Genomic DNA, 22,397 nt, shown 5'->3' with positions numbered 1-22,397 from the left:
CAAAGGCAATATGTTTATGAAATATTAATACAAAAGGAGATCTACCAAGCTTACACAAAAAAAATATTGTCAACATTATTATCTTTTTGAAAGAAATTATAAATTTAGAGAAGTTAAAGACAATACACGAAATTCACTATAAGAACTATCCTAATTCTAAAAGCTATTCTCTTGACATTTTATTGTCTCACTCTTAGAAAAGAGAGGATATTGCAACTATCATGTAGATCTATCTTAACTATAGACGTATCCAAAAAAAAGTTGAATAACCACTTCATAAAATTTAATTATAAAATAAAATCTATATCATGAACTCTCATTTTTACAAGTGTAAATATCAATTATTTTAATAATAAAATTAAACTATAAAAATGTAAATATTGATATTCCAAATTATAAATTTAATTTCAAAAATATCAATTTCAATTATAAATTTTAATTATAACATGGTTAACATCAAATTATAAAGATATATAATTTTATATCATAATATATTTATATCCCATTCCTATCTATATGTAAAATTAAACATCCAAATTAAAAAGAACATTATTAAATATATAAAAATTAATTTAAATTAATACATTGAATAATGATATTCTTTTAGACATAGTTAAAAGTGATGTACAATATGACCATTGTCACCACCAATGTGGATGAAACCATCATCCCACCAAGAGACATTACAGAAGTCCAACACGAAGGAGCAAAAAAACACAGAAGCCCACTAGACTATTTTTCACATAGCGTAAAGACCCGATCAAGCCTCTTTAGCTTTAAATGACATCATATTGCCTCAACCGGCGAAGCTGGTGCATCCTCTCTTCCTTGAAACCAAGACTCCTTCCGTGTTTCTGCAGGTAACCATGATCTTGATTTCAACTCCACTCCCTCCCATCTTTCCATTCCACCAGTGGTTTCTGCAGGTAACCATGATCTTGATTTCAACTCCACTCCCTCCCATCTTTCCACTCCACCAGTGATTGCTCTCATCTCCTCAGTTCTCAATGGAGACTCCCACTCTGTGCAACCCCAAACATCAGCTGCCTTGTGCTTTTCTTTGCTTTCATCAGAATGCCAAAACTGGTAAGGGAGGGCCTGGGAGCCAAAATTCCGAGTTGGGTGGGCATAAAAGGCAACCATTCTTGAACCTTTATCCAGTATGAAATTATTTACAGTCACTGCTGTTGATGTAGGAGAAGAAAATGCAGAAAATTCATCTTTACGGCCTTCAGCAATTGAAGCGGTTTGATGAATTACTTTCCTTTGATTTTCCAGCTTGGTCTCTGTTTCAGCTTCTCTCCATGATTTCAATGCTTTCTTCAGACTATTAATGGATTCTGTCTTCTTTTTTTGACCTTCAGCCTTTTTCCATTCACTCATAAGCATATCCAGGGAAGACGATTTCTCTGAACAAATATCTTGATTTCGAACCGCATTCCATTTATTTGAACACACCATTTTTGGGTACCCATTTTTCGGCTCTGCAGTACAACCCAAATGAGCAGACTCAATCCTGAGGACCCCAAACCCATCTGGGCAACCCCATTTCAGAGCCAAATCCCATGGCCTTACTCCATTGCAATCCCCCACATCCTTGTTTGCACCATTCTTCAAAAGCAATTCCACCATATCTACCTTTACATTCTGTGCTGCATAGTGCAATGGGGTTCTTCCTTTCGAATCCTTAGAATTCACAGAAGCTCCCCTCTTTATCAAAATGCTTGCAAACTGAGTCCTGCCTCCTGCACAGCCATAGTGCAACGGTGTCCTCCCAAGCTTATCCTTGGTATCTATAACCTGCCTGGATGTGTTCAGAAGCAGGGCTTTTAAGGCCTTCTCATGGCCTAAAACAGTGGCCCAGTTTTCTAATATGAGGGTTATGTGTAATTCTATCCGTGCTTAACTTGGAGTTGACAAGTGTCCCTTAAAAAAATAATTCAAATAAAAAAAATGTCGATATAATAAAAATGTAAATGATTATACATATTTTGTTAGTTTTAATTAAAATCATTATAAAACATCAATAATCTCATTCTCATTGGGCTCACATAGTTCGTTGTTAATATTACAATCTAGTATGAAAAGGATGTGGTAAAAATATTTCACTTTTTACTTTTGGAGTTATAAATAAAATATTTCCATATCTATGTTAAATGATATAAATAAATTTTCTTAGAAGATTCATTTCTAACTTAGCAGAATTAATCATAGAATTAAATATCATGTTAAAGAAATATTCAGCACTTAAGTGGGCAGTAGAGGCTAAATAGTCTTTGGAGGCAACCAAAGAAGCCTTTACTAAAACACCAGTACTCATAAGTCCAAATTTCAAAAAACATTTTATAATTTTTTCTTTTTCTTCAGATAATACTATTGCAGCAGTCTTGTTGCAAAAGAATGACCAAGGTTATGAACAGCCTATTGCATTTTTCAACAAATCTTTGAGAGATGCTACACTAAAGTACAACATAATGGAAAAACAAGCACTTGCTTTAGTGAAAGCTATTAAAGATTTCAGAGTGTAAATCTTATACTCACAAATTATAGCATATGTTCCAAATTCAGTAGTAAAGGACATTTTAACACAGAATGGGCCTGAAGGAAAGAGAGGCAAATGGATTGCCACCATTTTGGAATATGAAATAGAGATAAATCCTACAAAACTTATCAAAGGCAAAGGTTTACCTAAACTCATGGTTGAATCGAATTGTCGGCCTTAGACATAAATTTCATTGGTGCCCTAGATGATCAGGAAGAGATGGCGACTCCATAGATCAGTGAACCTTTTATAGATTCACCTTGGTATGCAGATATCATATTTGTTTTACTAAATTTACAAGATCCTCTTGGTTTATCTAGAACTAAAGGTATATTTTTTTAAATTAAATCAATGAAATATTGTATCATAGACAATGCTTTATTTTGGAAAGGTAATGGTGGCATTTTATTGAATTGTTTATTAAAAGATGAAGCTAACAAAGTTATGCAAGAATTTCATGTAGGAGATTGTGGAGGACACCTATACTGGAAAACAACCACTGATAAGATTTTAAGGGCAGGGTTTTACTAGCCCACCCTTTTTGTAGATGTCAAGAAATATGTGACCTCCTATCACAAGTGCCAAATATTTGAAGGCAAAAGAAAACTCTTACCATTACCTCTCAAACCCATCTCCATAGAAATGCCTTTTCAACAATGGGGTTTGGACTTCATTGGGGAAATTCACCCATCCTCCTTAGCCCAAAATAAATTGATTTTGATAGCCACTTATTACTTTACTAAATGGATAGAAGCTATCCCTTCTGGACAAGCCACAGACTCTGTCATCATTTCATTCCCTGAGAACAACATCCTTTCTAGATTTGGATGCCCCCAAAAGCTCATTACTGATAATGCAGCTGCTTTCAAATCTAATAAAATGGTAGAATTTTGTAACAGATATCACATTAACCTTGGCCATTCCACTGCCTATTACCCTCAAGGTAATGGACTTGCAGAATCCTCAAACAAAATCCTTGTTAATATCATCAAGAAACTGTTAGAAGACAACAACAAGACCTGAAACAAAAAGTTGTTTAATGCCTTATGGGCAGACAAACTAACTACCAAAAAGTCCATTGGTACATCTCCTTACTAGCTAGTATATGGAATGGACGTTGTTTTTCCATCCTCTTTGGGAGTATCAACGATGAAGATGATTCAAGAGTTACAAGTAGAACCTAATGATATCCAAAGGAGGATAAATTAGACAATACGTTTGCAGCAAACCAAAGAAGAAGTCTATGTCAAATCACAAGTGATCCAGGATAAAATCAAAAAGATTTTTGATAAGAAAACCAAAGCTGATTATTTTTACATATGTGACACAGTACTCAAATGGGATTCTAGAAGAGAAGAAAAGGGTAAACATGGAAAATTTTATTTCCTATGGAAAGGCCCTTATATCATTTATGGTTACAGAGGTAACAATGCATTTTTCTTGAGACAGTTAGAAGGAATAGATCTACTAGGAGGACCAGTCAATGGTAGAATGCTGAAGCATTACGTATCCACAGATTAACATTAGTTCATTTGTTTACTTTGCTCATTGTATATAACATTGCAAAGTTTAGATTGGATTGGATGGTAATCTTTTGAGGTTGAAGCCTGAAGAAAAGGTCCTGAGCTTTGAAAGGTGTACCACCATAAGTATGAATAAAGAAGATCATAGAGGAGCAGTTACAAGCCAGCCACAGTCAAAGTTTCAAAGGCTACTAATCTTAAAGTTCTTGACATTTCACCAGGAAATGTCATCACCATGTGGAGCCACTGTTAGGGTCCTATAATAACAAGATTCATAATTTTGAATTGGCTATGGTTAGTCTTGTAATATAGTACATACTTTTGCTTTCTGCAAAATGTTTTCCCATATTAAAAATAAAAAATGTAAAGAGGGTAAGTCCTGAAAGAATAATCAAAGGACTAAAAGAAAGAAAAAGATAAAAAAAAAAAAAAAAAATATGAACCCAAAAAAAAAACAGAGATAAAAATAGATCATGAATGTGTGCAAATTCAAATGCCACTACTTTGTACTTTACTTTGAAAAATAATATTGTGTGCAGCTTGTCAAAAATGCCACAATCCGTGATGGTCAAAGTAGTTTAAACTTGATTCGTTCATGCTTCAAATTTCATGTTGATAGATAGAGAATAGAAATTTGACCAAACTGTTTAATCTTGGCAGATCAGTAGTTAGGTAGAGAATAAAAAAGAGCTCATTAGTTTAATCTGAGCCATTGGAAGTTATAAGGTTAGAATTAGATAGTTTTCTTATCAAAAGAAAAAGAATAAAGGGTTAGCAAGCTCAAATGCACCCAAGACAGTTTGGGATATTTTGTAATACGTTTTTGTATAAATACTTCATAATTCGAAGTATAGGGTGTGGATTGCTTGACATTACTATAGTTGTACTGATCTGAAACCTGAGGGTTGATTGTACCAATTTTCAAGTCAACAGACTGGACTGAGTAATAAATACATTGCATTACAAGATTCATGTGTTGGGCCACTTTAATGAAGTATTTTTTTGTTTTTCAAATTGTTAGCTTCTTAAGTGTTTCACATACTTGCATGTTATCTAAATTGAATGAATTAACTAGAATATTATTATACAACTTGTTTAAGTACACTTTGTCTTGAACAGTTAATTATTTTAATGTTTTCTTCTGATATCCATAGTAGGGAATCCTTCATTGCTCCCTAGTTTAGATTGACCCCTACCATTTCCCTTATTATCCGGTTTGAGGAACCCTTAATTTCTCCTTGACCCCGATTGAAAACCACTCCACCATCCAGCCTAAAATATCTGAATTCACTCAACTACCTTGCCCTGTAAATACTATTTTTAGAACTTGATCCACTCTTGTTTTCTTCACACTTGACCCCATAGCCCAATGGTAAAAGGCATTCCTCTATCCATCTAAGTTAGTGATTCCACCACCAAATCAAAATCAAAACCCAATTAGAGCTTAAACAACTAGCCTAAAATCAATTAACTAAACAAAGTTAAATCATAAAGAGAGAGCCCTCTCTGAGCATTAGGAAGGCTAGATCCTGATCTCAAAAGTAGGTTTGTGGTTACCTCTATTATTTCTTTCATAACAACTCTAGGGAAATTTTAGAGTGATAACATATTGGTGACCATACTGGGGAAATTCCTCAGTTTAATAAAACTTTAAGGAAATCTTAAATCTCATCTTTTGTACCTTAAGGTCATTTTAGAGTTTTAGATAGAGGAGGAATGACCTGTTGAAGAGTTTTGAGAACCCAACGTTTCGGACTACCAAGTGAGTCCATCATCAGGGGACGCGACAATAGATAATCTTCAATCTTAATGGTGTATCCATGAGCTGGGTTTAGGGTATATATATCTAGGTTATTAAAGAAAGATGTGAGAAATTAGGTCGGCCAATGTATTTATTTATTTATTTAAATATTTTATTTATTTATTGTTAATTTAATTAAATCAAAAATTAATTGTTTTGAATAATGATACTTTATTAATAAGTTTAAATTAATTAATTATTTATTTATTTGTTATATTTAATTATTTGTTTATTCTGATTATTAAATTATTATTAATTTTATATTTATTATAATTTCTTTATTCTATTATAATATTTTTTAACTTTTAATTTTTAATTTAATTATATGTTTTAATAAAAAAATTTGATGAAATATGTATCTATATATGTTTATTGTTATTGTTATTATTATATATATATGTATTTTTAATTTAATTTGATTAATTAATTAATTAATTATTTGTTTATATTTAATTATCTTTTTATTATGATTATTAAATTATTATTAATTTTTTATTAACAATTAAAAAATTAAAATTATGGCTTCTAAAAGAACACACTATACCACGGAAAATCTAGATCCAAACCCTGCTACAATAGTTGATGATCTTGACAAAATTTTAAGAAAACCAAAAAAGGTAGAAACTCAAGGAAGTAGTAGTCAGTTAATTAAAGCAAATTCACTCCCTAAGGAGTTATCAAGTTTAGAGGATATTCAGTTTGATTTATCATTTGAGCTTTCTTTTTTTAGAACCAAATCTGAAAATTCAATTCATGATACTGTAATAGACCCCAATTTTATTCAATTTATTGAGTCAAATAAGGTTCCTATACATCCAGATTTAGATCAACATGTTTTGGATACTTTTGATAAACTAGAATCTTTAACCTCAACATTGATAAGGCATATAGACGAAGCCTATCTTCAACAATCAATGGAATTAGTTGCCCTAACTGTTGCTACCCCTGAAATTTCTACAAAGTCTTCAAAAAGTGTAAATGCAACTTCATTTACTACCACCTCACATATAATATCAACCACACTTCATTCCCCTAAACTCGTTATTCCTCAACTTCCTCTTCAAACAAACATCTCAAGCTCATCTAGTTCATCCACAACCATCTCAAGTTCTACTTGAAGCACCACTACTTTATCTCCTAGCCAAGCTAGAACCTCAGCCATGGTGAGTATACTGCCCAACAGCGTGTGAATAAAATGACTGATTACTTTGAATTACATGAGATTGATGAGTCTGACGTGAAAATGAGGTTATTTTCCCAAACACTGGCAGGGGATATCAAGAAATGGTTTAAAGGTTTACCTGCTAATCATATTTGTGATTTAGCTGCTTTCCATAGATTGTTTATTGATAGATGGGAAAGAAAGAAAAACCCTTTACAAATATTTTATGAATATGAAAACATTAGAAGAGCTCCTAATGAATTTGTTTAGGATTATTCTACTAGGTTCAACAATATCTATAATGCAATCCTTGCAAATATTAAACCTCCACCAGACCTAGCACTAATCAAATTTCTTGATGGTTTTGCCACTGATATGTCTTACCAATTGAGAGAAAGAAACCCTAAAACATTGGAACAAATGCAAAGTAATGCTATTAGTGTAGAAGCCAAATTATTAGCTAAGAAAGCTAGGATGAGAAATGAGAAAAGAGTTAAAATTAAAGAGGAACCATCCACTTCAGATGGTAAAATAGGTAGTTTAGCTAAAAGTGTAGAAAGGATAATGGATAGATTAGAAAATATGGAAAGAAAAAATCATTGGGGAAATCAACAAGCACCCCCAATTAGGAACCCCAACTTTAGGAAAAATCTTAATACTGGAAAAAATGCTATACCTAATCAACAGGTTAGACCACCTTTCCAGGAAAATTATGTTGAAGGTTCACAAAACCATGAAGAAGAGGATGACACCCAGATAAACCTATTAGGGATTAGAAACGAAGATGTTGTTTTTCTTACTCAGGAAGAACAGGAATTGTACATGTTACAACAATTACAATTAGAATCTGGAGAGTCCTTTAACTTCAAACAAGGCTATGAATCTGCTATCTATGAAGTTCACAAATAGTACAACCTTAGAAGCAAAAAGAATATAGAAGTTCCCACTAAGAAATCAGTCCAAATACAAACTAAAAAATAACAGAAGCTCCTATGACCAAAGTTCTACAAATTCTCCCTAGAGGAACTCAGGAGGCTTCCAGCCCAAAAATTGTGGATATAACTTCAGCTAAAAATCAAACTGCAACTGTTAGTCAAACAATTCCAAATAAGAGAATTCCAAACAAAATTGTTCTTACACAAACTAAATTGTCAAGTGTTGATAAAGAAGATAAAAGTACATAGACCACAATCGCTCAGGAAGATCTCACACAATCAGGAAAAACTCAATTTCCATTCAACATTAAGACTGAGATAACCAAGTTTAAAATATCGGTGCCTTTGACAGAACTAGTGAAAAAAGAATCATACAAAGCACAAATCATTCAAACACTAAACATAAGAGAAGGAGAAGATGTTGTAAACCTTAATGATGATCAACCGAAGTTATTATTTGGTCTAGAAGTAGATGGCACACATCAGCAAGGGGGTATTCCTCCATTCTACATTAGCTTAAATGTTCATGATAAAATCTTACATAATTCTATGCTAGATTCAGGGTCATCCCATAACCTAATTCCTAAAGAAATCATGGAAAGATTAAACTTAGATATCACTAGACCCTACAAGGACTTGTTTTCCTTTGATTCTAGTCAAGTCAAATGCCTTGGCCTGATTAAAGATTTGTGTGTAACTCTAGTCCAGTGCCCAGCAAAGAGTATTGTTATGGACATAGTAGTTGTTGATATCCCACCCAAGTATGGAATGCTATTATCTCGATCATGGGGAGAAAAATTGCAAGGATCTCTATAGTTAGACATGTCATATGCCACCATCTCTGTATTTGGTCAACAAAGAAAGCTTTGAAGAGAGACCTTGATTAAATACATGGTAAGTAGTGCAGAAAAACCACAGAGTTACCCTATATATTCCATGCATTCAGATATGGACTCATTTATCTTGTATAATTCAAACAATGGCAAAAATGAAATCACAGTCGTAGAAGAAAAATACAAATCACTTGATAGTGAAAACATATTTCATGAGTCTCTATGGCATTTGGATTTTGATGGCTCTGTAAATAGACTAGGAGCAGGTGTAGGAGTTTGGATTCATAACATGAAAAATAATCATTTTGAAGGTCGTGCTTTTAGATTAAACATTAAATGCACAAACAACATGGCAAAGTATGAGGCTTTAATCTTAGGACTGAAAATTGTAAGAAAACTCGGAGCCAAGAGAGTTTCTATTATAGGAGACTCGGAATTGATCATAAAACAAATTAAAGGAGAATACTCTATGAATAATCCCAGACTTAGCCAATACAGAGAGATTGTTCTAGATCTGATTAAGGAACTTCTCGAAACTGATTTTGTTGTTATTCCTAGGAAATAGAACATGTAAGCTCACAGTTTGGATACTTTTTCTAGTACTTGCAGATTACCTTTTTAGGCCAACCACCAGTACACTGCAAAAGTACGACAGAGACCTGTCATACCTGATAATCTGAAATGGCAGATTTTTTCACAAGATTCTCAAATATATGATTTCATGAATGCTAAAGGAGAGTTTCAAAACTGTAACATAGATACTAATTGTACAGAAGATAACATCATAGATAGTAAGATAGATATAAATTCTTTAAATGTAGATAAACCCACTAAATTCACTAAAGTAGAAATAGATAACTTAGAAAAAGTAGAAATAGAAGAAATAATTAATGATGACTCTGAGATTTTAAACCTTAAAAATAATTTTTTGCCTAAGGGATTAGTCCCATTAGAATATTTGTTTGATTCAAATGATGTGGCTAGAAAACCAAAAATGGAACCTTTAAGATCAAACATAGAAGAATGTAACATAGGAACAAAAGAAAAACCCAAGCTTATCAAAATATAAAAGCATTACCTCCAGATGAAAAATTGAAATACGTAAGTCTATTCAAAGAGTTTCAAGATGTCTTTTCCTAGAGTTATGAAGACCTTGATTCTTATGATACCAACATTATTCAACATAAGATGCCCCTCAAAGAAGATCAGAAACCTTTTAAACAAAATCTTAGGAGAATTAATCAAGTTCTTATGCCATTAATTGAAAAAGAAGTACAAATTATGTATGATGCACAAATCATAGCACCTATTAGATATTCAGATTGGGTCTCTAATTTAGTTACTACTAGAAAGAAAACATGAGAAATTAGACTCTGTGTTGATTTTAGGAACTTGAACAAAGTGTCATTAAAAGATAACTACCCTTTCCCTAAAATCGACCACATTCTCTAGAGGGTAGTAGGGTCATCTAGAATTTCATTGCTTGATGGATTTTCTGGATACAACCAAATCTTAGTTCAACCAGAGGATCAAGCAAAGACTGCATTTACCACTCCCTAGGGTACTTTGATGTACTTAAAGATGCCTATTGGATTAATGAATGCAGGGGCTACATTCCAAAGAGCAATGGACTTAGATTTTGCAAAAGAAATCCATGACTTTCTAGTGGTTTACCAAGATGACATCACAGTGTTTTCCAAATCAGATAATGAACATCTAGATCATTTGAGGAGAGTTTTTATTAAATGTAGAAAATTTGGTATTTCCGTAAATCCCAAAAAGACACTCTTTGGTCTAGAAGAAGGTAAACTCTTGGGACACATAATATCAAAAGATGGAATTAGAATAGATCCATCTAGAATAGAGGCAATCCTAAACATCACTCATCCTAGAAACATACAATCATTTAAATTATGCAAAATAAATTTTCTTAGAAGATTCATTTCTAATTTAGCAGAATTAATTAGAGAATTAAATAATATGTTAAAGAAATATTCAGCACTTAAGTGGACAGTAGAGGCTAAATAGTCTTTTGAGGCAATCAAAGAAGCCCTTACTAAAACACCAGTCCTCATAAGTACGGATTTCAAAAAAGATTTTATAATTTTTTCTCTTGCTTCAAATAATACTATTGCAACAGTCTTGTTGCAAAAGAATGATCAAGGTTATGAACAATCTATTGCATTTTTCAACAAATCTTTGAGAGATGCTACACTAAAGTACGACATAATGGAAAAACAAGCACTTGCTTTAGTGAAAGATATTAAAGATTTCAGAGTGTACATCTTGTACTCACACATCATAGCATATGTTCCAAATTCAGTAGTAAAGGACATTTTAACACAGAATGGGCCTGAAGGAAAGAGAGGCAAATGGATTGCCACCATTTTGGAATATGACATAGAAATAAATCCTACAAAACTTGTCAGAGGAAAAGGTTTAGCTAAACTCATGGCTGAATCAAACTGTCAGGCCTTAGATATAAATTTCATTGGTGCCCTAGATGATTAGGAAGAGATGGCGACTCCACAGATTAGTGAACCTTTTATAGATTCACCTTGGTATGCAGATATCATATTTGTTTTACTAAATTTACAAGATCCTCTTGGTTTATCTAGAACTAAAGGTAGATTTTTAAAAATTAAATCAATGAAATATTGTATCATAGACAATGCCTTGTTTTGGAAAGATAATGGTGGCATTTTATTGAATTGTTTATTAAAAGATGAAGCTAACAAAGTTATGCAAGAATTTCATGCAGGAGATTGTGGAGGACACCTATACTGGAAAACAACCACTGATAAGATTTTAAGGGCAGGTTTTACTAGCCCACCCTTTTTGTAGATGTCAAGAAATATGTGACCTCCTATCACAAGTGTCAAATATTTGAAGGCAAAAGGAAACTCTTATCATTACCTCTCAAACCCATCTCCAAAGAAATGCCTTTTTAACAATGGGGTTTGGACTTCATTGGGGAAATTCACCCATCCTCCTCAGTCCAGCATAAATGGATTTTGATAGCCACTTATTACTTTTCTAAATGGATAGAAGCTATCCCTTCTAGACAAGCCACAGTATTTGTCATCATTTCATTCCTTGAGAACAACATCCTTTCTAGATTTGGATGCCCCCAAAAACTCATTACCGATAATTCAGCTGCTTTCAAATCTAAGAAAACTATAGACTTTTGTAATAGATATCACATTACTCTTGGCCATTCCACTACCTATTACCCTCAAGGTAATGGACTTGCAGAATTCTCAAACAAAATCCTTGTTAATATCATCAAGAAACTGCTAGAAGACAACAAGAAGACCCGGAACAAAAAGTTGGTTAATTCCTTATGGGTAGATAGACTAACTACCAAAAAGTCCATTGGTACATCTCCTTACCAGTTAGTATATGGAATGGATGTTGTTTTCCATCCTCTTTGAGAGTACTAGTGATGAAGATGATTCAAGAGTTGCAAGTAGAACCTAACAATATCCAAAGGAGGATAAATCAGACAATACATTTGCAGCAAACCAGAGAAGAAGTTTATGTCAAATCACAAGTGATCCAGGATAAAATCAAAAAGATTTTTGATAATAAAACCAAAGTTGATTATTTTTACATAGGTGACAAAGTACTCAAATTGGATTCTAGAAGAGAAGAAAAGGGTAAACATGGAAAATTTTATTTCCTATGGCAAGGCCCTTATATCATTTATGGTTACAGAGGTAACAATGCATTTTTCTTGAGACAGTTAGATGGAATATATCTACCAGGAGGACCAGTCAATGGTAGAATGCTGAAGCATTACTTATCCATAGATTAACATTAGTTCATTTGTTTACTTTGCTCATTGTATATAACATTGCAAAGTTTAGATTGGATTGGATGGTAATCTTTTGAGGTTGAAGCCCGAAGAGAAGGCCCTGAGCTTTGAAAGGTGTACCATCATATGTATGAATAAAGAAGATCACAGAGGAGCAGTTACAAGCTAGCCACAATCAAAGTTTCAAAGGCTACTAATCTTAAAGTTCTTGACATTTCACCAGGAAATTCCATCCCCATGTGGAGCCACTGTTAGGGTCCTATAATAATAGGATTCATAATTTTGAATTGGCTATGGTTAGTCTTGTAATATTGTACATACTTTTTCTTTCTGCAAAATGTTTTCCCATATTAAAAATAAAAAATGTAAAGAGGGTAAGTCTTAAAAGAATAATCAAAGGATTAAATGAAAGAAAAAGACCAAAAAAGTAAAAAATATGAACCCAAAAAAAAAAAGCAGAGATAAAAATAGATCATGAATGTGTGCAAATTCAAATTCCACTACTTTGTACTTTACTTTGAAAAATAATATTGTGTGCAATTTGTCAAAAATGCCACAATCCATGATGGTCAAAGTAGTTTAAACTTGATTCATTCATGCTTTGAATTTCATGTTGATAGATAGAGAATAAAAATTTGATCAAATTGTTTAATCTTAGCAGATCAGTAGTTAGCGAGAGAATAAAAAATAGCTTATCAGTTTAGTCTGAGCCATTAGAAGTTATAAGGTTAGAATTAGATAGTTTTCTTATCAAAAGAAAACGAAATAAAGGGTTAGCAAGCTCAAATGCACCCATGAATGTTAAACTCAAGAGAGCCTTACTGTGCGTCCAAAAACTCTGTTCTACACACTATAATTACCCTCCCCACTATTCCAGACCTATTGACCTTACTCCTTGTTAGTGCCTAGATTTACCTTAGGCTAAAAAGGTAGGATCTAGGGCCAACATCAAACCACACTCAGCCTGGTAGCTAGCCCTACCAGGTCAGGAGAGGGCTCTCTCCAAGTCAATCTCAGCAAATTATGATCTATGGGGGCTTGAGATGATTGAAATATCTTTTGATTTTAGGCTAGGTATGAAGTGCAAGGATTTGATTTCATTTTTTGGGGGTTTTGTTGGAATCAAGGGAAAGGCAAATTTGGGTCCGGGGATGAAGGCCAGTTTTGCAGAGTTCTGATTGGGGCAAGAAAGGCAATCGTTTTGATGCTTTGATTTGTAAAGATGGAGGGCTCAGACTGGTGAGAAGTTGAAGAGGGCGAGAGGGTATCAAGAATCCTCTTCAAACTGGAGAAAACATTGAAAATTAAACAAAACTATAAGGCAGAGCACAACAAGCTAATGAATATTGTCACTCATTTGTTTAATTTCAAAAGCAAAAGAGAAAGGAAATGGTACACATAAATATCAGTGAACTCACAAATTACATAGAGAAGAACACCATCAAAACACAGAGCCACAAGGATCCCAAAAAGTGTTGCAAACCCTGGTCTTTCCTTTGCCAAAAATGCAGAAATCAAATGTACAATGGAGTGCCAAGCAATCCCAAGTGTCCAACCCTGAAAATGACTGAGAAATTACATGATATAGACAAGCCTAACTCCTTCCCATGCCTCTAGGGGTTGAGCTCATCATTCTAGGAGTTGTTTCAACCATATCTAAACAAGGAACTAAAAAATAGGCAATGAAACAACTTGCCTCTATATAAAAGGAAACTGATTCATTCACTATCTTTTCACTTTTTAGTGCATGAATGTACATGGATGAGTAACAATGTGCAAAAATTACATCAAAGTCATGAATTTACATCAAGATAAAGCAAGAGTTACATGAAATAGTGAAACTAGTCAAAACTAGGCGAAATTCTGAACTGCTGAGTGAAAAATAGGCCAAATTTCCCTATGCGCCACGCCTAAAATCTATATGCGTAGCACAACTTTGAGGCTGATTTTTAGGGCCTTCCCAAAGTCCAAATTGAGCTCATGATAGCTCGTTGGAAAGCCTTGCCTATCTACTTTCCAACCCAAGTGGAATTTCTGGATTTGATGTCCATTTGCCCATCCAAAAATCCAATCTCCCAACATTGCGTCCTGTGGGTGCAAAAGGTGGCAGAAAGATCATTTTTTGTATGTTTTTGACCCTTTAGGCAACCCAAAACTTGATGAAATCCTTAAGTAATTCATGAGCATGCATAACGTTTCACAAAAAATCTAGAAATGTAAAGTTTTCCTCTAGAGGATCTCCCAATTATAAGCGCACACCAAGTGGCGCTATGCGTTGGATAGGAAAATCTGTTTTGAAGCCAAAAAATTCAAAATTGACAAAAGTTTCTCCCAATTTGCTGAAATATGGAATAAAGGTCCATCATCAAGTATCATGTTTAGCCAAAGAAGCTTCGGCCAAGATTTGGAACCTATCATTCCTTTTGCATTGTTTTAGTGCCCTTCTTAGTCTTGCCTTCAGGATTTTGATCCTTGCTTTGTAAACATGAGTCCATGCCCAATAATGGTTTTTCATGTGCCTGAGCATGTCCTTGTCCTTTTTTGCCTTCGCCAACAGCTTCTCAAGATGAATGTTGACCCTCTCAAGCAAAAACTCCCGATGCTTGCTAATGTGTGACTTTCCTTGATGAGATTTATGGTGATTAGGTTTTTGCTGCCAAAGGTATGTTTGTATGAGGGGTTGTGGAGGGAATGTGGAAGAACTGTGTATGAGAGGTGGGGTAGATTGTTTGTAGGGCTTTGAGGGAATGAGGGGGTTTTAGGGAATGATATTTAGAGTTTGGGAAAGCAATTAGGGTTTAGGGATTTTTGTGGTTTGGGAAAAATAGGATTGGGGATAGGGATATATGATTTTGTTTTGGGATTATGGGAATTAGGTAATAGGGGAAGAAACTAGGAAAATGAGTGAGGGAGTGGAAAGGTAAGGGAATGACTTGGCAGCCAAACAATAGTGCAAACCCTAGGTACTGTTTCCTTTGAGAGATACAAGAGGTAGGGTTTGATTTTTCTTTACACGATCACCATAAACCTTAAAGAAAACTCCTCCACTAGCAATGAAGAGATGGTGACTTACTTGCACATTCGAAGATTTAAGAAATTTTGGAAACTTGAGAGAGTTTAGGATAAAATTGGGCTTGGAAGCTCTATGTGTCGTGCCTCTAACCCAATGCGCCGCGCCAGTGCAAATTAACACTGGAAATTGCAGCCCAATGCGCTGCGCCATCTACCCAATGCATCGCGCTTTTTATAGGAGACTTTTGGAGGCCTTCCTAGTGTCAAAATTGGATGTGGGATAGCTCGTTGGAAATTTATTTGAGTCTAATTTCCAACCCAAGTGGAATTTTTCAATTTGGAGTTAATTTACCCTATCAAAAATCAAATCTCCCAAGACTGGTCAAAATGTGCAAAATGAGGCTTCCTAAAGGCAGAGTGCTGTTGCAGTCAACTTTTGAAGGGCTTCCTCAAAATTTAGCTCATGATAGCTCATTGGAAATATATTTTTTTCTAGTTATCATTTGACTCATCAAGAAATTCCTTTGGCCAACCAAGCTAGAAGAAATCTTGATTTTTCCCAAGGTCACTTCAGAGGTGCATCAATTCTCCCGAGGCAACTGTATTTTTGACATTTCTCTAAAACCATGACACCTGTGTAAAACGTGAAGGAGGTTTTTCTTCCTTGACCTATTTTGGATAAAAACCTCTCTCAGTGTTCCAAAATTCATCTTTTCTTGCTCGGAAACATCGTTTGAGTAAAACCTACCCTGATGTGTGGAACAGGGGATTTGTTGAAATGAAGCAAAATGAAGGGGATAAGGGGCTTCTAAATTCTTGAGAAAATTTTAGGAAGTAGGGAGGGATGTTAGGAAGTAGGGGAAAGTGGAATTTCAGAAATTGAGTGAGGAGAAGAGGTCCAAAAGGGCTAAACACAGACCCAACCTAGAAAATTGTCAAGTTGTAGCAAGAAACTAGGGTTTGTGGAAAAATGAGGAATTTGGGGGATCTCAATAATGGGAAGTGTTTAATAAGGTACATTAAGGATAGGGGAAGGTTTATGAAAATCAGGATACAATTTTTGCTGATGATTTGACCATCTAAGAGAAATTGCCTTCAAAACCCTAAGAGAGGGAAATGGACCTTACCTAGGCACAACTGAAGCATGAACAAGGTGTAAAATGACCCATTGGAACTTAACATGATGATGAAAACCATCTGAATGATGGTACACTCAGCTGAATGGTGACACGGACCGAAATTTGGAAAACTTTGAAAGGAGTAAAATCAAACCCTATACCTAATACCTAGTGACCAAATTTTGCTTGAAGACTCACTGAAATGAAAAAATTTGACCTTGACACCTTAAAATAACTTTGTAAGAGCATGTTTGATCACTGGAGGAAGGCTGCAAAGACTGACACTAACATTGGCTCCAATGGGGATGGTAGCTCCTTGGAGGTGCCAAGAACTACAGACCTTTGGAAGGGCAGACAAGTGCCTTCATCCATTGGGCAATGGAGTCAAAAACTCAAGCTGCAATGCATGACTGAAACTAATGACTCGATGACACAAATTGACTCTCACTCAACTAAAAATTGACTTGATACTTAAACACAACCAACAAACTGGAAATGATGCTCAAGGTAGAGCTTATTCATCAAAACCTACTCTAACAGTTTCATTCATCACCTGATAAAGTGAAATGAAACAACCAATGCAACCAAGTAAGTATTCCTACTGTTGTTTGAATTCTCCGCAAGTGCTTGCTTATGAACAACAAGAGAGAACCACTGAAAGGCAACTCCCATGAAAACTTGGAAATAGATCCGTTGAATGATATGGATTCTCTATCCGCCTCCAAAAACACTGCATAAGGATCTTGAAGTTCATGCACACTGAGACTTAGCTCATCCAATGGATTACTTCTCTTCTCCTCATACCATGAATGCAAACTTTGATCTGAGATTTGGGACTTAGCTCCTACTGAAAATGACAAAGAAACCAGCTTCCGGATCAAATTTATATCAGCACACGTGTCAAGATCGCATGTAGTCAATGGAGAAGGACTTGGACTGCAGAAATCATCCAACACATCAGCTATTGGATCATGAAAAACTCGAAAAGACTACTGCAACCCATTTTCTATTGGTTCTGATGAGATTCCATGATTTCCTACAGGCTGCTCATTTGAAGATATACTCTGCAATTTACCCTTCAAAAATTGAAATGATTCAAAATAAAATGGTACGGAATCATCTTGTATCATTTGATCATATGTGCCAGCTTACATGTCTTCATCTGCAACTTGGAAATCAATGGCATTCGGGAGCTGCAAATCTGAATATGAGAAGTCTTGAACAAGGTTTTCATTTCTCTCAAGATGGTCTAGATTAGGACTTATCGATAGTTGATTTCTGATTGCATGAATGTTGTCTCTGATGAACTGAAATGAAGAAAAACAAAAAGGCAAAAATCCTTCACTTATTTCAAAATTTGTTGCACTTTCCTCGTCATTTCCATAGCTGATATGTGATGGCTGAACATTGTATTCGAGCTACTAAAATTGAACTTCTTCCTCCCACAAACCAGCTGCTGATTTGTCTGCAAGATTAGCTTCTGTTTGGATAACATAATCATCATCATACTGATCAAACTAAGGCAAATCATCAGTATAAAAGACATCACCAAGCATACATGTCATATCAACAAATCTCTCTTCTCCAAGATGATCTATAAAACAATCATTATCAAATATATGACAACTGGGATAAGAAAGAAAATGTTTTGGATCAGCAACTTTTTCTTCTTCAATCAACGAGCCATGGACTTGAACATCATACTCATTCCTTATGGTGATCTTCTGCATCATCTCTTCCACTGCACTTACCAAAATGTCAAGCTTTACCTCTAGAGATGTCGATTCATTCGGATCTATGTTTTTCATCTCTTTTTCCTTCAGCTTTGCCCTTTTGATCAACAAATGAGCCTCTACATCTACTGCACTATTTTGTATCTCTTCAAGTGTTGCAAGGTTCCTTTCTCTCAGCTGAAACTCCATTTCCGGATCAAAGGCACCCGGGTAGTGCAAGAGAGTGGATCCAGGAGGAGGTCTTATATCAACAGGCATCGAATAATAAACTTGGTTAAATCTAGCAGAAAATTGTTGTACTATCTCCCCTGGCAGTCTTTTCAGTTGGTTATACTCTTCTATAATCAATAAAGGGTTCTGTCTGACCACCCACCTGTCGAGGAAAAATTTGACGAACTGCTGGTGATCTGAGATGCTTGCATCAGGCAGGGTTTTGAACCAACTCTTGACTTTTCCTTTCAAAGAGAGAGCAAAAAGCCTAATACTAACATCTTCTTCATCAACTTCAAAAAGATCAAGAAAGGACTCAAAATTCAATACATGTCTCTTAGCAGTGATGTTGTCGCATTCACCATCAAATCTTGGTAGATATAGGTCATGATTTTTAGGGAAAGCATGGGATATAAGAGGTAAAATCAGAGGCTTGTATCGATCTGGAATTTTACAAGGTGTAGGAGTAAATACAGAAGGTATAGAATCAGTCTTGGTCTCTTAGGGCTCATCATTTTGAAGACTATCATCACAAGATTCAGAAAAAGGGTCTTGATCAAGCTCAAAGGCATGCAAATCTTTGGCATTTACAATCTTCAAAGGGAAGGAATCAAATGCAGGCCGAGGATCTCTTCTCAAACATCACATACTTTGCAAAGCCTTCTTGACATTCTCGGGAAAAGAGAAGAAATAATTTATAACAAAGAACAAAATGTCTTGGATGAAATTCCAACTTGGATACCTGATCTGTCCATATTGTCCCTTCATGTTTCTACTGGTCAAGTTCATCCCATGCTTCTGTCCACGGAACTTGTCCTTGTTTCAAGCTCTAAACATAAATTCTGTATTTGCGCTTGGATTTTCTATACTCACAACCATGGATCCTGTATTGGGGTTTCGTGCAGTCGCATAGTTGCTTCCAACGCTTCTGCCTGGGTTGAGATATTTTGTTGTGATAGCGCCGATCTTAGATATGGAATTAATGACGTGAAAAACTAAGCGCAGTGTTGTGCATACGATAGGTTCATGTTAGCCTCGCAGATGGTGCTTTTTAACCTTTGATCCAGATCCCACGGGGTTTCACCAGGAAACATTACAATTTCCTTGAACCTAATAACTGTCTGTGTTTTTGACTTTGGTCGCACAAATTCCTTGTTCATTTCCTCTTGGATTGTTCTTATTCCCTCATTTGGATGGTCTCTTGAATATTTCATATACCAGGTTAGGGCGCGGTCCTGCAGTGCGCTAACCAAGGTAACCTTCTTGATATTCTCATCTGTGATACCTTGGGCATCCCATACAGATTTTATCACAAACCAAAATCGGCTGGGTTCCTCATTTCCTAGACCCTTAAACGCTGACAATTGGACTGCGCTCACCATCTTGGCTTTTGGTGGCTGTGGGGTTGGGTTGGACACCCCTGATGTAGGTGAGGTAGGTAGTGGTGTGGACGGAGGTGATATCAGTGGCAAGCGCTCCTTGATCAACCAGATTGCACTTCTAGGTGAGAACTTCACGAGCTCTTTCTCGCTTTCCTGTGCAATAAACGCCAAAGGACTGTTTCCTATCCCTTCTGTTCTGCGGTAACCTCTCCTGCTTCACGTTACTCCAGTCATCAACACTCACGTATAATGGGATTTCCACATGATAGCATTTACTGATTTGATATATCTACCCCACAGTCCTTAATGAAACCACTTTTTTGCTTCAGTAATAACTCCTTCTATTACCCGATCTAACCAATCTTCAATTTGTTTCTCTGTCAGGTTCCAATGTTCCAACATTAGACACCCCTTAGGCAGATCCTGGTCCCAGAAATGGAACCATTTGTTGGCTTATATGGGCCTGACCCAGGTTCGGAAGAATTATTTAGCCAAGCAAATCCCGCAGCTACAGGCCCTTTTGGTAACAGCCCGTGGAGCACGGACTGAGGTCTCACCCGAGGTAGCAGGGGAGGGTGCTCGAACTAGGTTTCAGCACCCTGGGGTGTCTAGATGTGATCTGGAGGGTTCACACAACCTTTCGCAACATTGCGCTAATCTATTTCGCGTAGATCCAAACCCAAAACACTCTTTACCAGTTATTAGCGCGCTATTTACAGATTTACTCTATGTGATGAAGTATTACTCAGAAAGGTTTTTAAGCAAACATTTATTATCTTTACTCAGTTCGCATACTTAGATTAACCACAGATTCACATGCATTCAAAATGTAAGCAGGTGCGCATAGATCAAACAGTAATATCAATCATTAACAAAGCTAGATCCGCAAAACTTCATATTAACATAGAATTATATCAAAGTAACTTATCTTTATTCCCTTTCTTCCCCAATACAACTAGATCTTCCATGTGCACTCAGCTGCAGGGGTCCTCGCACACAGTGGCAGACTCTTCCAGGCCTCTGTACATGCAACTGCAGAGCCTCTACCCACTACCCACACTCTCGACTCGGACTTACAGACGCTTACCGATTGCTCTTCTCAAAAACCCATTACATCAAGATCATAACCAAAACTTAGCTACCTCTACCCATAGAGCCTCGCTCTATTTATACCTTTCCATGGACCGTGATCCATGGGTGGGCCGACTCAACTTACATTTCTTTACATTATTTTCGGGCGGACTACCCTTTGACTTTGACCTACTACACATCACGCTCCGTGCTTCTTGTGGAATCTTTACCTTCATCTTTCCCAAAATTGTGGACTTCGTAACCCATGACTGTTGCGCGGGGCTTCTGCTACCCAACAATCCTACTTGTGCCTCCAGTGTCAATGGCATTGGTCCTCCTCTCGTGAGGTAATTCGCGAACACCGGGAAGTGGTCCTTGTTGTGTCCCTAATCCTTGCACTTTACGCACCATACCTCGTCACACACTTCTGGACAAGTTGCCTTGTCTTGTTTCAAACTCTGCATCTCAAGGCACAAGTTCTTCAATTGCGCGTGAATCTGCTGGACTCCCAGGTCAGGATCTTGTATCAAAGTCTCGTGCAATCTCATTGCGACCTCCAAAGCTTCAGCCTAAGTGGTTAGCCTTTATTGCAACAGCGAGTTCCATAGATGTGATGTTAATAAGGCTACAAACCATTCGTTGTGTTGCCCATCTGTGAAGGTCATGTTCACTTTGCGAATTGTGCACTTTAGTATTTGATCCAAATCCCACGGGGTTTCACCTGGTAGCATTGTGATTTCCTTGAATCCAATGATCGACTATGCCTCCGATTTCAACCTGCTAAATTATTTGTTTAATGTAGTCTGGATATCCGCTATCCCCGCATTCAAATTGTCATTGGAATTCTTAATGTACCAAGTCAGCACACGATCCTGAAGAGTGCTGATCAACGTTTCCTTCTTTACATTGTCAACTGTGACACCTTGTGCTTCCCATACCTCTTTTACCACGAACCAAAATTGGTCTAGGTCTTCATTCCCTACTCCCTTGAACACTGGTAGCTTTATCGTGCTGGCCATACTGCTTTGCGATGGTGGTGGAGGTGGTATGGGTGAAGTCGGGGGTGAAGATGGTGAAACTGGTGGTGGTGTGGGTGGGGGTGGTATGTGCGGAATTCTCTGCTTTATCAGATTGATCACACTTCTTGGTGAAACCTTCACGAGCTCTTCTTCGCCTCCGCGTGGAGGTGAAATCAAGGGGCTAGTTTCTAGTTCTGTGCTACCTTTGTTTTTGTAGATCCTCCCACTCCACATAGCCC

The 22,397-nt window shown here is 36.1% G+C and overlaps 1 protein-coding gene across 1 annotated transcript; it reads right to left on the bottom strand.

Moving 5' to 3' along the window:
* Nucleotides 1-557: 557 nt before the first annotated feature.
* On the bottom strand, nt 558-21,687 carry LOC149210885 (uncharacterized). The gene is made up of 3 exons (XM_089399126.1): nt 21,548-21,687; nt 19,972-20,279; nt 558-1,868 (listed from the first exon to the last, which is right to left on the bottom strand). Exons 1-3 carry the CDS (start codon nt 21,685-21,687, stop codon nt 787-789), a joined length of 1,530 nt encoding a protein of 509 aa, XP_089255252.1. The 3' UTR covers nt 558-786.
* Between the last annotated feature and the right edge of the window lie 710 nt (nt 21,688-22,397).

The sequence above is a fragment of the Pinus tabuliformis genome, chromosome 1_2, assembly GCF_031772625.1.
Source record: "Pinus tabuliformis cultivar Carrire ecotype Pingquan chromosome 1_2, CPIR1, whole genome shotgun sequence".
Classification (NCBI taxonomy): domain Eukaryota; kingdom Viridiplantae; phylum Streptophyta; class Pinopsida; order Pinales; family Pinaceae; genus Pinus; species Pinus tabuliformis.
This window is presented reverse-complemented; position numbering and strand designations above follow the sequence as displayed.

Coding starts and splice junctions, on each gene's coding strand:
- LOC149210885 (XM_089399126.1), bottom strand. CDS start 21,687: ATGAGATTGCACGAGACTTTGATACAAGATCCTGACCTGGGAGTCCAG. Junction 20,280..21,547: donor GAAGTGTGTGACGAGGTATG/GTGCGTAAAGTG, acceptor AACGTGAAGCAG/GAGAGGTTACCGCAGAACAG. Junction 1,869..19,971: donor ATCTGTATGGGATGCCCAAG/GTATCACAGATG, acceptor CCCTCATATTAG/AAAACTGGGCCACTGTTTTA.